General features: G+C 40.2%; 1 protein-coding gene across 2 annotated transcripts in view; it reads left to right on the forward strand.

Annotated features, from left to right (window-relative positions):
• The first annotated feature begins 3,507 nt into the window (after positions 1-3,507).
• CEP85L (centrosomal protein 85 like) overlaps positions 3,508-15,257 on the forward strand; it is a 189,622-nt gene continuing 177,872 nt past the window's right edge. The window contains exon 1 of one of the 2 annotated variants that reach the window (XM_044249937.1): positions 3,508-3,589. In XM_044249937.1, the coding sequence (XP_044105872.1) occupies positions 3,508-3,589 (82 nt within the window). Of the gene's footprint in view, positions 3,590-4,782; positions 5,113-15,257 lie in introns of those variants that run through there. The other variant, XM_044249926.1, reaches the window with a different exon arrangement.

Genomic DNA, 15,257 nt, shown 5'->3' on the forward strand with positions numbered 1-15,257 from the left:
CTTCACCCATTCTCCAGCCAATATCCTTAAATTCTTTGCCCCTTTCCCTACGTGTCCACACCACAAAATCCCGTGATTTTATCTGCCTTCTTTATTCCTATACTCAAACTGCTGGCTGCAGCTAAAGAAAAATCATACAACACCACAGATTAATGTCACATGGTTTCCAATCTTAGCCGAACCCTAAACATTATACAGAAATCCTATAATTAGGTACTTCCTTCTTGCACAGCATCTGAAGAAAAATCTTATAATTTGTTTTGCAACATATTAAAGATCATGATGGGAAAAGCATGGGCTTTGGGATCATATGGATTAGGTTTGGACGCTAGCTCTTTACTGCCTGTATGACCTTACTTCTCTGGGTCTTTTTTCCCCAAGCTTTAAAATAGAGCTAAGATTGCCTGGTGATGACAGATTGCTTTATTTATTTTTTAATTTTAATTCTAATATAATTAACATAGAGTGTTATATTAATTTCAGGTGTACAATATAATGATTCAGCAATTCTATACATTACTCAGTCTCATCATAAGTGTACTTACTCTTAATCCCCTCCACCTACTTCACCCATCCCCCCCATTCCCCTCCCCCCTGGCAGAACAAACTCCCAGTTTGTTCTCTCTATAGTTGTGTCTGTTGTCTTTTTTTTCCTTGTTCATTTTTTTAAAAATTATTTTTATTTTTTAATTTCTTTTTTAAAAGATTTTATTTATTTGTTTGACACAGAGAGACACAGCAAGAGAGAGAACACAAGCAGGGGAGTGGGAGAGGGAGAAACAAGCTTCCTGCTCAGCATGGAGCCCATGGAGGATGCCATGCTCCATCTTAGGACGCTCTGCTAATGACCTGAGCCAAAGGCAGCCGCTTAACCACTGAGCCACCCAGGCGCCCCTATTTTTATTTTGATGACAGAATGTTTTGAGGATTACATAAAATATTTAATTGGTTTAGTGAGGAGTCTCAGTTCATTTAAAATAAATATTCTAAAGTCTCACGACTGCTATCAACTATACTTTATTAAAAAGCCGCCTTTCCACTGAGTTCATCTCAATCCAATTCCATAATATTTTGACCAAACTGTTATTAAAACAGTCCTCTTCTCCAGTAGTGCTGGTTAGGCAGCAGGCTGTGTGTGTGTGTGTGTGTGTGTGTAGTGAAGGTGTGAGCTGCTTTCTTGAACTCCACCCTTCTCTCCATACACGTATCCTTCTGGTGTCTGAATAGGAAGACAGGCAGGGGAGAACTTGTCTCTTTATACATTGTCAAGTTTGCTGTCCCCCTTCATTGTAAATTACCTTGAGTCTTTTCTATAGGTTCAGTATGACCACATGGTGACCACAATAAGTTCCATTCACAAATACATCTATCCTAAGCAGTTTCAGTAAACACTGCTGGTACCTTGGAAGACTTAACTTTGTCTTTCCTTTAAGTTCCATCCCTCCCAGCTTTGCCTCCCACTTAAAAGACTGCTCCATAATTTAGTGGCTCATGTCTTACCTACTTTCTCATTGGCCATTACAACCCAACTTTGGAGCCAAAGGTACAGATGGGATTAATTTTCTGTATCTCCCAGGAATCATGGACTTGAAATGAGATATCCTCACCCTCTTGACCTGGGCCACACCACAGATGAGGAAATTGAGGCACAGATAGGTTGAATAACCTATATGTCTTCTATTCACCTTTGTATAGTTGAATGTATCTGCTAGGAATCCAATTAAAATTTTTTAAATCCATTGTCAAAACAGTTTCTTAGTTCCCTTTTTTCATTATTATAAATAATTATTTGAAATTACAACAACCCACAATAAATTCAGTAATCTGTCATTTTTATGATCTGGAAGAGTAACGTTATATATCAAAGCCCTTGTAACACCCTTGATACGCCAGAATTATCTGTCCCTTGAAATTTTTTAGACTTCATCCACAAATCTGTCCCTCTCAATAGCAATTGTTCTTTAGGAGCTATTTCAATTATTACTGGATGTTTTAATTTTTCTACATTTTGTTGGTTTTGACATTTTTATATTTTTGTAAACATTATCCACTCTGAGTTTTCCTCATATTATGCACATGATAGTTCCTTCTCATTTTAAAATATCACTTTTATCCTCTGTTGTATCACTCTTCAATTCTCTGGTTGTCTAATACGATAAATTAATGTAAGAAAAATATATGATATATTATATATATATGAAAATATATATTTATATACATATAAATATTTAAGATAGTTTAACTTAATCAGATCAGAGATTCATATCCAAAGAATTTAATATTTATAAATGCAATGTTTATTTTTCATTAAAAAATTTTTTTGAATGCAATATTTCAAATGAAGAATTTAATATGGTTTGATATTAAATATGGTGTTTTTGGTACTTTTTTACTCTTTCATGACCTAGTTTACACTTTTAAAAGGTCTCCTTCCAAAACATTAAGAATCTAAATTTCACCTAAGCAACTGTATTTAAACACACACATATCTACACACATGCACAGAAACATACACAGTCATTTTCATTACTTGCTTTTATTATTGCTGCTTACAAGAACAATTACCAGAATATTTAAGTTCAGTAATAAATGTCTGCTTATAAGATTCTCCTCATGGTTTTTTCATACTATAATAACCAAATAAAAATATGTCAATTTACAACATCAGGCTTGGTCATGGTTAGGTAGTTCTTAGGCTCTTAAATCTGTGTTATGATAAATTTTAATCATTTTGAGAACTATGGATACTGGGTGTGAGGGAAATCAGAGTTCATTATATACTCAGAATCTATATAAATAAAAAAGTGGTTACAGTTTACTTCATATACATACTATTCTTGCTTTGTATTTGCTATTTTAATTGCATTAGATCTGTATCCTTCCAAGTTTAATTAGTAGGAACACAAAAATTTTTATCTTTGGTGCCAACTACCAAAATAGAAAGATGTTTTTACTATTTCCTTTTACCCTGTAGTTGGTATTGAAATATTTTACATAGTCTCAGCTTCACATGTCCTTTTGTGTGTGTAGCAGCATGCCCTCCACACTGGCAAAAAATACATAGAAAACCTGAGCAAATGATTAAAAACAGAAACAAAAACACTGCTTAGAATTGAGTGGAAGTTGGGAGAGTTTTGAAATAACAAATAAATATAAACTCACAAAAAATCAAGATATATCTGTAATAATTCATGCATTTCTTAGAACTGTATAAAAAATTTTGGTGTTTAATAAATACCGTACCTGTTATGAGACTATGGTAACTATAAATCATGAAAACAAGGATACTTTGATATAGCTATATAGGTTCTGATAATTCTTTCTGGAACTTTTTATTATTATTTTTTAGGCTTCTTTCTGAACCTCAACTATTCAAGTTTTCTAAACTTGAATAACTACTCAAATGAACTAATGCACATTTAAATCAGGAAAAGGAACCCATCACATCCTTTCATGTTTCTGTCACTTTCTGTCCTCAGGAAGAGCTGACCCTTGGGCCAACTGCTCATGATTTGGAGAAATAAATGGAACTCTACGGGTGGGAGACTAGATGTAAAACTGCAATCAGATAAATTACAACATAGATGTGGTAAGTAATAGACTACACAACTAATGTACTTTAACCTCTAAAATCTTTAAGCACCCCCAAAGCATTTAAATAGAAATGCAAGGCCTCTGTTAGCAAACTTCTAAAACAGGAAAAAGCATCACTGGACTCAAAGTCTTGTTGAGGGTAGAGGCTTGCTTTTTAGTTTATCTCTTATTCATGTACCAGGTGTAAAACCCTCCTTCTACAATGCTCCACCAATATTTATTAAATGAACCCTTTTGTATCTAAATGTTGGAAGGATCCTGATATTGCCAGTGAAAAGATTTAAGGAGAGGATGCTGCACTCTTTTGTCCTTCCTCAAGATACATAATCTTGTACTCTGGGTTCAGGTGAAGAGTGGGAAGTGACCAAACGTAGGAGGAACTTGATGGTGTAGGGTGTAAGGAAGTTACTCCCATTGCATGGTTTGGTGCTATTTTGACTCCTTCCTCCATAGTTGCTTATCTGAATCACTGCGCTGATAGATTAAAATTTACGGCCCCTCCCTGAACCTTCCGGTCTTTTTCTTTTCCGCTTTTTCCTGCGCACATTCTTCTACAGGAGATATTTTGCTGTCTGCTCCCCGTGCCCCGCCCGCCCCCCCGCCCCTCTCCCCCCTCGCCCAAGAACACGACTTCTTTTCTATCCCCCAAAGTGATCAATCAACGATGCTTCTGCAATGCATGTTGATTTTAATCCCAATCCCAAATAAAACTGGGAGTCCCTCAATCCCTCCCGGGCTGGCCTTTTATCTCAAGCAGTTATGCAGCAGGGCCAGGTCTTCCACGTCTCTTTCAGAGAGGTGCCCCAAGGCCATGAGGGATTACCCAAGGGAGGGCGGTTCCGAAAGATACAGCCCGGGGGCCCGTTCTTCTCATCTTCTCTGCTCAACCGACTGAGCGGTAGGATGCGGAGGGAGGGATGCAGCTGGTGCGTGGAGGCAACCCCTCCTCAGTCGCCGGCTGAGCAAAGAGTACGCCGCAGGACCGGTCCGCAGTTCCCGCCCCGCGCTGCGCACGCGTTATGTAAGCGCCCGAGGCCACGCCCCCGTCAGGCCCCGCCCCCCCCGGCCCCGACTCGAGCTCCGGCTCTGCCCGCGGAGGGGGCGGAGAGAAGACGCAGCTGCAACTTCGCCTGGAGGTTCTGAGCCTACCCCGGCCTCAGCCGGGAACCCAGCCGCCGTCACCGCCGCGCCGCTGCTTCCCCGGTCCGGGCCTCAGCCCAGCGGGCTCGGCCATGGCAGCCGCCGTCCCCGGCGCCGCGGCGAATCTGGCCCCTGCGCTCCCCGCCCGTCGCTGAGCAGCCGTTAACCACACCGCCTGCCCGCCCTCCCGCTCCTGTCGCCGCGGCCCCAGGCTCTGCACAAGTTTCCGCCGCCGAAGAAGCAGGAGGCGAAGGCGGGGGAGGACGGACGAGGGGAGTCGTGCGCCCCCGGCCCTCCCGCCCGCTATGTGGGGGCGCTTCCTGGCCCCGGAGGCCGGAGGCCGGGACAGCCCCGGCGGAGCCCGCAGTCTCCCGGCGGGTAAGTAACGGGACAGTCCCCCGCTGGCGCGGGGGTTGCGGCCGACCGAGGCGCCTCGGGACCCCGGTGCCGCTCCCCTCCCTTCTCAGGCCTGGCTTCCCTCCGGCCGCCTCCCCGACGCCGCCGCGCTCACGCCCTCCGGGTTTCCTCCCGGCTGCAGACACCCCGGCCCCGCCGGCTGACATCTGACGGGCCGCGTCCCCGGCCCCGTCCGCCCCGCATAGCGCGGCTCGCCTCCAACCAGCTCCTCCTCGGGCCGCAGCCCCCGCGCCCCAACTTAAAGCTCGCCTGGGCCTCCTCGGGTTGTGCTTTGTTGTCCGATCTCTTCCCTTTCCCTCGTGGGTTGTGTGGTCAACGCGGGTAACAGGGCTTGCGGGGGACCTGAGCGAGAAGGTCGCTGCGACCGTGCTGCGGCGGCAGCCCGTGGCGCGCCTGGGAGGGCCGGGGTCTGCGGCGCCCACGGCCACAGCTTCTACTTGGGGCGTTTTGGAGCGGGAGGAGGTTGCTGGTGATGCGGTCTCTTCCGTGAGTGATCCCGGAGGGGACTTCTGCCCCTCGGTGAAACCTGGTCACCTCCCCGTAGCCCTCTCTGGCGTAAGAGGAGGACACGTCCTGCTTGAGCTAGTCGATCTTTGAGCAGTGGGGGTGTTAATGCGTCTGCTTCTCGCTGGCCCCTTCAAGAAAATTTGGGAGATTGCCGCGTTCGGTGTGTGAAGGGAGCGGTTTGTATCGGACAGCCATTTCATGCCTGCATCTGCTTAGAAGTTGTGTAGGATCCACCACGTTAGGATAAACGCTGCCCCCGCCCCCCCGCCCCGCCATTCAGGATAAAAAAAAAGTAAGGCTTGGATTGCCCGTGACAAGTTATTTGACACTGACGGTTCCTCCAGTCACTTTAATTGGATCTTGAACCTTTTCGGGAAGCTGAAAGTTATGTAGGCCTTTTATGCAGAAAAAAATTGCCTTAAGTACAGACGCAAAATTTTCCCTACAATTTTAGGTGTTTCCAGAATTTCTAGGTAACCTTGTTCCACAAAATGTTTGAGTTCCACTTGTAAATGACATTTTTGTGTACATTCAAAGCTGTTTGCAAAGCAAAAAGGAGAAGCAGTATTTGGAAGTGTGAATTTTTTTTTCTGATACTATTTTCTGCTGTTTGAAATATATCAGGCACAGTTGCTATTAAAATTTCAAATAACACAATTTTGTGATAGTCTAGAAATTTGTGATGTGTTTTTTTTAGGCATATAATTTTACCAGTTACTGGGGGATGTAATTGACAAGTAGAAATTGTATATATATTTAAGGTTTACAACTTGTATAAATGCATCATGAAATGATCTTCACAGTCAGGCTAGTTAATATATCCATCACCTCATAGCGTTAACCATTTTTTTTGTGAGTGGTAAAAACACTTAACATCTACCCACTTAGCAAATTTCAAACATACAGTACAGTATTGTTAACTGTAGTCATCATACTATATTTTTAGATGGAGACATATATGAATTTTAATCAGGGTTAGATTTAAAATCATTCTCTTAAATCTGGTCTTGCAAACTTTAATAAATAATAGAATTTAATAGGCATGCATTTAGTAAGAAAAACGTGAGTTGGAATTATTTTCTCAAAGATGTATACTACTTGTCGGAAAAAGGGGAGACTGCAATTAAGAGGTTTCTGATGCTTACTGAGTATTTGGAAATTCTGCAATCAAAGTAACTCCAGTAAATGAGAAGACAGTTCGTTATCCCTAGGGGTTTGATGGAGTGCTTTCAATTTATATGTACATGTCAGAAGCCATCTGTAATGTCTTTGTAACCTAACCTCTTTAAATAGATTTGTAATAATATGTTTGGAGGTGTAATATCACCCAAGCATTGTATCCATTTTTCCATGAGGAAGAAAACATCCTAGTGCTTAGAGGTTAAGTAACTGAAGGAAGGACTTTGAGGTTGTATTGCAGCCTTTAGACCTTCCTGTAGCAAAGAACATAGTGGAAGGGGATACTTTATAAGCAGTACCCAAGATGAAGTAATTTGGACAGGATGTCTTTACAAAGCATATATTTTATCTAATTTTTTTTTTTTTTTTTGGTAGTGATAAACCATTGGTATGTCAGGGCATGCCTTTCCAAAAAAATTTTTTTTCAGCTTTTAAGCTGAGAGTGGATTACTTTTACAGTAATAATGATAAAATTTTTGTTATGCTTCTTTATTGAGCAAATAAGTTTTTTATTTTTTAAAGATTTTATTTATTTGAGAGAGATGAGATAGTGAGAGAGAGCATGAGGGGAAGGAGAGGGAAAAGCAGTATCTACACTGAGCAGGGAGCCCAGTGCAGCTCAATCCCAGGACCATGATCCAAGCTGAAGGCAGACTCTTAACCAACTGGGTCACCCAGGTGCCCCATGAGCAAATAAGTATTTAAAATTATTTTTTAGTTAGTTTTATGAAGTTCTACCATAGATGAAAAACCAAGTGTAGTTTCTTCTACAAATGAGCAGATGGTGAAGGTCAAGATAATGACCTCTGAGTTGATTTATGCAGGGATTTCTTTTCCTTTTTGAGATTTTGAAGAAAATTTATATTTTTGAAATAATCTCCAGTATATCTTTTGACTAAGTTGAGTGATTTTAGGACTTTCCTGAAAACAAAGGGCTGTCTTCTGATTGAATTTGTCAGCAATCGTTTTGGTCCTGAGGGCCAATGCAAAGACCAGGGGTAAGTAAATAATTGCTGGTATTGAAATGAGTTTATTTCAATATGTGGGTTAATTATGGGTATCCTAAATATGATTTGTTTATGCAGATATCTAACTAGACTAAGGAGAAAAAGAAGGGTAACATAGACTCAGCTGAAAATGCTGAAGGGAACTTTTTTTAAGTAATGCCAGTAAAAACAAATAGTAATAACAAGTGTGAGTTGGAAAATCCTGAACTTTTGGCCTTTTCTTTAGGATTTAATTTTGTTTTGGTACCTAGAGTTTTTCAGCTTTATACAGTAATTGTATATAAATGTAAATAAGATTAATGTGTTCTTATATTTCGATACAAAGAAAAAACAAAAGCCCCCTGCCCCCACCTCTTTTTCTATTGACAAGTAGGGTTAGAAAGTTAATTTTAAATAGAACAAGTGGGGGGTCCCTGGGTGGCTCAGTTGGTTAAATAGAACAAGTGGTATGTCTTTTATGTTTTTGGTTGAGTATATTTGAGAATACCCTACTATTCAAACTGTATAATAGTTTTAAAGTTGGTTGAAGGATGGGTATATCTCCCTTAGGTTTTTTGTTTTGTTTTGTTTTTTAGAGAGGGAGGGGCAGAAGGAGGAGAAGAGAGGGAATCTTAAGAAGGCTTTATGCCCAGTGCAGAGCCTAACACTGGGTCTTGATCTCACATCCCTGAGATCATGACTATGACCTGAGCTGAAATCAAGTGTTAGGATGCTTAACTGACTGGGCCACCCAAGTGTCTCTATTTCCCTCCTGTTTTAAAAATCTAGTGTAATATTTTGAGTACTTATATCTAGTTATACTGAATTTGATTAATTTTATAAATCATACTTTAAAAATATTAGTATATTCAACCCTTACAACATTTTGGAGTAGGATTTGATAGTTTTAAATTGTGCTAAAATATGACATTATAGAAAACATAAGATCTGAAGAAATGTCATTTGTTTAGTGCCTTGAGCTTGAAATCTACCTCTTCCTAGGTGATGCTTTGCCATAAGGTGTTTAGTGATGTCATAATGATAGTGGTGGTAACTGGTATGATTACATCAGATACTAAGGTTTTCTGCTGTGGTTCTGAATTAGATGGATCTAAAAGTACTGTGGTAACAATGAAACGTAACTCTTTCACCTAAACTCAGTTGGACATGTTCTGTTATAATAGGCTTCGAGAGGAGAGGGGTGAATCTCAACTTTAGTGATGACTTTTGTGAAATGAACTTGATTAGTAATTGGAATTTGATTACTTCTTGGCTTGAATGAAGCTGGTTAATTAATCTGAGGCCAGACAATAAATGGTGAGTTGACAACCACTATTGTCATGTTGTGAATATTTCTGTATGTTGAGAGCAGAAAGGTTTTACAGAGTCATGGTTTTTCTGATTGGATGAAATGTTTGTATGTGTATTTTGAAGACATGAAGAGTCCTAGATAGTATTTTATTGAATCATGGCTTAATTAGTGGGAACTAATATATAAAATGTACATTAAAAATGAATATTGTCATCATCTAGATAACTTCCAAAGCTGCAGTGAGATACTAATTATTACTAATACTTTAAGGGTCTTCATATTTTATACTGCCAAAATAATATTTTGAAAAGTAGAATTTATCATAGAAGATCTTTCATTTTAAGTGCAGGAATGGTCAACATAAAATGAACATCAAATATCTCCTCACACTAATATTTTGTTTCCACTTCCTATTTTTGTTTAATTAAAAAAATCCATTGTTATTACCTAGCATAGCAGTTGGCACATAATAAGAAATTGGTAAATGTTTGTGAGTCATTCTTTCAATAAAAATTATGTAGTAGGCATTGTACTAGTCTCTAGGGATACATCACTGAACAAGAAAGATAAGGCCCCAGCTCTAAGGGAGTTTATATTCTAGTGAGGAGGAAGCTGTCTGTAAGTAAACTAACAAGAGAATTTACCTGGTAAGTACTGTGAAGTAAAGGAAACTGGGTGAGGTGGCAGAAGTTGGATAGATCTACTTTGGAGAGGCTGGTCAGGGAAGGCCTTTCTGAGGAGGTGATTTTGAGCTGAGGCCAGAACGATGAGAAGGAACCAGGCATGAGGGCGGGAGTGTTCAGGTGGAGGGTACAGAAACATCTCTATGGTAAAAATGAGGAGTTTGAGGAATATCAAGAGCCAGTGAATCTGGAGCATAGAGAGCAGGGATGTGAGGTGAAGGAGACCTGGTGATGTAAGGCATAGTAAGAAGTTTGGATTCTATTCTGTGTGGGGGAAGCTAGGTATGAAAGGGGAGGAGAGACGACTGACTGTTCATTCATTCACCAGGGAGTGTCCACTATGAGGCTGATGCTGTTTTGTGTATCGGGGAAACAAAGTAGACATTCTCTGTTCTTGGTGTTTAAGATCACTCCTGGCTGTTTTGTGAGGGGAAGAAATTGTGGAGGGGTGTGGAAAAAAAGAGCAGTAGGGAAGCCAGTTAATAGGTTATCGTAGTAATTAGGTGACAGATGATGGCTCTGATCATAGTGGTAAAATCGGACTTGGAGAGAAAAGAATGGGTTTGGAATATATTTGAGAAAGCTGAGAAGATTTACTGATGGTTTGGAGGTAGAAAAGGAGGGAAGGAGAAATCAAAGACAATGTCTTAGTTTTGGCTTCAGTAATTATAGTGGATGGTAGTGCCATTTCCTGAGGCAGGGAAGAGTGAAGAAGGCAGGTAGAATGGAGTTCTGTTTTGGCCATGTGAAATTTGAAATGCTTTTTAGAAGTTCAGGTCTGATATTCAGTCTGGAGCTCACTGGGGAGATGGGAGAGGTGGAGGTATGAATTTTTAGAGATATGAGTGTAAATGGTGTTTGTAGGTGGTCACAGAAAGTATAGAGAAGACAGCAGAGGATCAAACTCTGGGACATTTAATGTTTTCTGTCAGGTAGAGGAAGAGGAACAATCCAAAGAAACAGAAGAGCCAGTGAGTTCAGAGTAAAACCAGAGTGTGATGTTCTAGAAGAAAGAAGGCTAAAGGAAGGAGTGATCACTAAAGTCTTATGGTTCTAAGGGGCCATGTAAAATGAGTCAGAAGAGAATGGACCAACATCACCGGCCAGTTTCAGTGAGAGACTTAAAAATTTTAAAGCTGGTGGGAATTGGAGATTCTTGAATCTACTCAACTCTTTATTGCATAGAGATTAATACATACATCCTAAATAGAAGTTTGAATTGCTTTCTCCTTACTGCATCTCAAGTTAGGGTGACCAGCTAGGTTTGCCTGGGATGCTCAGTGTTAAAACTAGGGGAAGTGTCTCCTGGAATGCCTTACACTGAACAGTGGCTGACCCTTGACTTTGCCCAGGGCATCTAAAATGGTATAAGTGTTTTTCCCATCAGAATACATTTTCTCAGTCAGGGAACCTAGACTTCGGTAATTAGTTTTATTTTATTCTTTGGACCGAGAATCTGTCTCAAAATAGTGACTCTGCCTCTGTTTTTATTTTCTGTCATTAAGTGTCATAAGTGGTTTTAAGATTTCATTACATAGTACTAAATTAATTCAAGTCATTGATTAGATTATAAATTATAAAGAATGAGTTTAAGATCAAGAGCTTTGTTTCATGCTTTTTCTGTATGATAGATGTCTAGTAAATAAATCTGATTGCTTTACTGATGCTACTTTGCAGTACTAAAATTCTGTTAGAGATGAACTATAGTTTTTAGTTATCCTCTGGAAGAGAATGGGATGAAAAATTTGGACTATATATCATGTAAAATTCAAAGTTTTCTACAAGGATGTTGTATTGCTCTTGTAGAGGCAGGTGTGTGTTTATTGACCCTAAGAAATATATATTGCCTTGCCATGACATTGCAGAAGCTTTTGAGAAGCTTTCTCAGTAGTATTGAGCATTGCATCACATTTGAGGAATAATGTACTGAAAAGCTTGACTAGAAATTAAGTTCTTTAATTTTGGGGAGATAGTTAATTTTCTCAAAACTTTATTTTGAAATGTGTTGGAACTTGAACTCATCACCCTGATATCAAGATCTGAATTGAGAACACGAGTCAGATGCTTAATCGACTGAGCCACGCAGGCACCCCCTAGAACTAATGTTTTGTTTTAGTTTTGGCATTTAAATATGTGTGGCACTTAGGCATGAGTAAACAAAAGGCTAACAGAAATAATTAGGTTAGCTTCCTTTACAGGCTAATGGTCACATAAATAAAAGTAGCATTTATTAGGCTTAACTACTTCTTTATTTAGGAAAACTTCTTTTGATTGGGATTTTTATTTTCTCATAGATGCTGTTGATCCTTCTAAGTTTTGGCATAATTTGCTACCATATGTAGAATATATTTTCTAGTGGTACTTTGAAATAGTTATATTCAAGGACAAAGGGGAACCTCTGGAATACCATTTGGTATACTTTCTCCACATTTGCAGTGGTTTTATTAAAAAGTCTCGTTTTTACTAGTTTATAAACAGAACAGAGGGTTATCAGAGATTAAATTAAATGTGGCCCTCTTTTTGGGGTACCAGGTGGTGGGTATTATAGAGGGCACAGCTTGCATGGAGCACTGGGTGTGGTGAAAAAATAATGAATACTGTTTTTCTGAAAATAAATAAATTGGGGAAAAAAAAAATGTGGCCCTCTTTCTAAATGGCTACCAATGTACTTTTTCTGAACGTAGCATTTCAAGTAACCAGAAGATAAGACTCTTCCTTTTTAAACATATATAATGAGTACTTGGCAAATATTTATTGGTTTGAATTCATACTGTTTCTGTGAAAGGCAAACCATTTATTTATCTGATCATTGTTCTTTTTTTCTTTTTTTTAAAGATTTTATTTATTTATTTGACAGACAGAGATCACAAGTAGGCAGAGAGGCAGGCAGAGAGAGAGAGGGGAGGAAGCAGGCTCCCTGCCAAGCAGAGAGCCCGATATGGGGCTCGATCCCAGGACCCTGGGATCATGACCTGAGCCGAAGGCAGAGGCTTTAACCCACTGAGCCACCCAGGTGCCCCTATCTGATCATTGTTCTTAATTGAAGTAATCTTAACCTCAACCTAAACCAATGAAGGTATTCCATGTTGTGACAGAATTGTAAATAAGGAAATTCAGAATCAAATCTGAAGAATATAGTCTTATACCTTTAGTGGTAATGTGTCTAAAATTATTTAAAGTAGTTGATGAATGAACTTCTCTATTTTTTTATGTTTAGAAAGCAAAGACTAATAGTTTTTGATTATTTAAAATTCAGTTTTTATTTACATTCCTACCAGTATTTCCTTTTCCCCGCATCCTTGCCAGTATTTGTTATTTTGTGGCTCTTTGATAATGGCCATTCCAACTGGTGTGAGGTGGTATCTCATGGTGGTTTAGATTTTGGCTATTTGTATATCTTTTTTGGAAAAATACCTATTCAGGTCCTCTGCCCATTTTAAAATCTGAGAGATATATATGTATATACATCTATATACATATCTATATATGTATATATATACACACACACACACACACACCCCTACGTGTGTATGTGTGTGTGTGTGTGTGTATTTTATATATGGCTGTTCAGTTGTTTGAGTTTCTTATATATTTTGGATATTAAATCCTTTTTACAGGGGCATCTGGGTGGCTCAGTTGGTTAGGTGTCCAACTTTTATCTCAGCTCAGGTTTCCATTTCAAGGTCTTAAGGTCAAATCCCATGTTGGGCTCTGGTGGGTGTGGAGCCTACTTTAAAAAACAAAAACGTATTAGGTACGTGATTTGGAAATACTTTTTTATATTCCATATGTTGCCTTTTCATTTTGTTGATGGTTTCCTTTGCTGTACAGAAGCTTTTTAGTTTGATGCAGTCCTGCTTGTTTATTTTTGCTTTTGTTGCCTTTGCTTTTGGTGGCAAGTCCAAAAAAATTATTGCCAAGAATGATGTCAAGGAGCTTACCCTGTATGTTTTCTTCTAGGAGTTTTATGGTTTCAGGCCTTATGTGCAAGCTTTTAACTCATTTTGAGTTGATTTTTGTGTATGGTATTAAGATAGGGGTCCGGTTTCATTCTTTTGCATGTGACTGCCCAGTTTTCCCAACACCATTTATTGAAGAGACTATCCTTTTCCCATTGTATATTCTTGACTACTTTGTAGTAAATTAATACACCATATATGCTTGGGTTTATTTCTGGGCCCTTTATTCTGTTCCATTGATTTATGTGTTTGTTTTTATACCTGGCACTTTTAAAAATTTTTACTTATTAAAGATTTATATTTGAAAGAGACAATGAGCGTGAGTGGGAGGGGCAAAGGGATAGGGAGAGAGAATCTCAAGCAGAGTCTGCACTGAGCATGGAGCCCATGATGCACAGGTCCTGAGCTGAAACCAAAAGCTAGGGATATTTAACTAGCTGTGCCACTCAGGAGCCCCTTTATGCCTGGCACTTTTAAATGTATATCTCTTCATGATTTTTCACCAAGATGGCAGAGGAGTAGAAGACCTTAGTTGTGTCTGCTCTCAGGAGTTCAGCTAGATAGCTATCAAATCATTCCGAACACCTGTGAACTCAAACAGAGTCTAAGAAAAGAATAGCTGCAACTCTTCAAATAGAAAAGTGACTGCTTTCTGTAAGGTAGGAGGGATGGAGAAGTGAATCTGAGCTGATACATGGGAAGACACACTGTGAGGGGAGGGGTCTCTGTAAGCTGGGTATTGGAAAGTGATACAGCAGCAGAATGCAAAATCAGAACTTTTATTTTTATTTATTTATTTAAGAATCCTTTTTTTTTTTAAACAGATTGAAAGAGAGCACAAGTTGGCAGAGCAGCAGGCAGAGGGAGAGGGAATAGCAGGCTCCCCACCGAGCAGGGAGCCTGATGCAGGGCTTAATCCCAGGACCCTGGGATCATGACCTGAGCCGAAGGCAGACACTTAACCAACTGAGCCACCCAGGCGCCCCGCAAAATCAGAACTTTTAGAAGTCTGCTATGGTGAGGGACATCCCTGCCTGAAAGGAGCTCAGGTGGTGAAGCAGGGCAGAATCCTAGGTGAGACTGTGTGGTCTCGGTGTCCCTGGGGTTATAGGAAGACAAGACAGAGGGGTACCTGAGTGTGTCAGAGTTTCCAGGCATTGGAGTGGGGAAGCTGGCTGCTATCCGTGAGCCCAGGAGTGGGTTCTCAGCTCAGCGTTGCCATAAACTGAACCGTGGCCTGGTGGGGCAACTGCTTTCCGAGCAGGGGCCCAACAAGTGGCAGAACTGGCAGAACTGGTGGAGACCCCTGGGAGGAGTGGTGCAGGTGAGAGTCGCAAGAGTCTGCTGGGTTTAGAAACTCAAAGTGGGGTTGCCTGTCTGAGATGGAAATGCTTGGTCACAGACTGGATGAGCACGGAGTGGCAACCAAGACCAGGGAAGACCAGAGTGATTGACTGCTCTTCCCTGAGGGTGCGCTAAG

The sequence above is a fragment of the Neovison vison genome, chromosome 1 (genome assembly GCF_020171115.1).
Source record: "Neovison vison isolate M4711 chromosome 1, ASM_NN_V1, whole genome shotgun sequence".
Lineage (NCBI taxonomy): Eukaryota > Metazoa > Chordata > Mammalia > Carnivora > Mustelidae > Neogale > Neogale vison.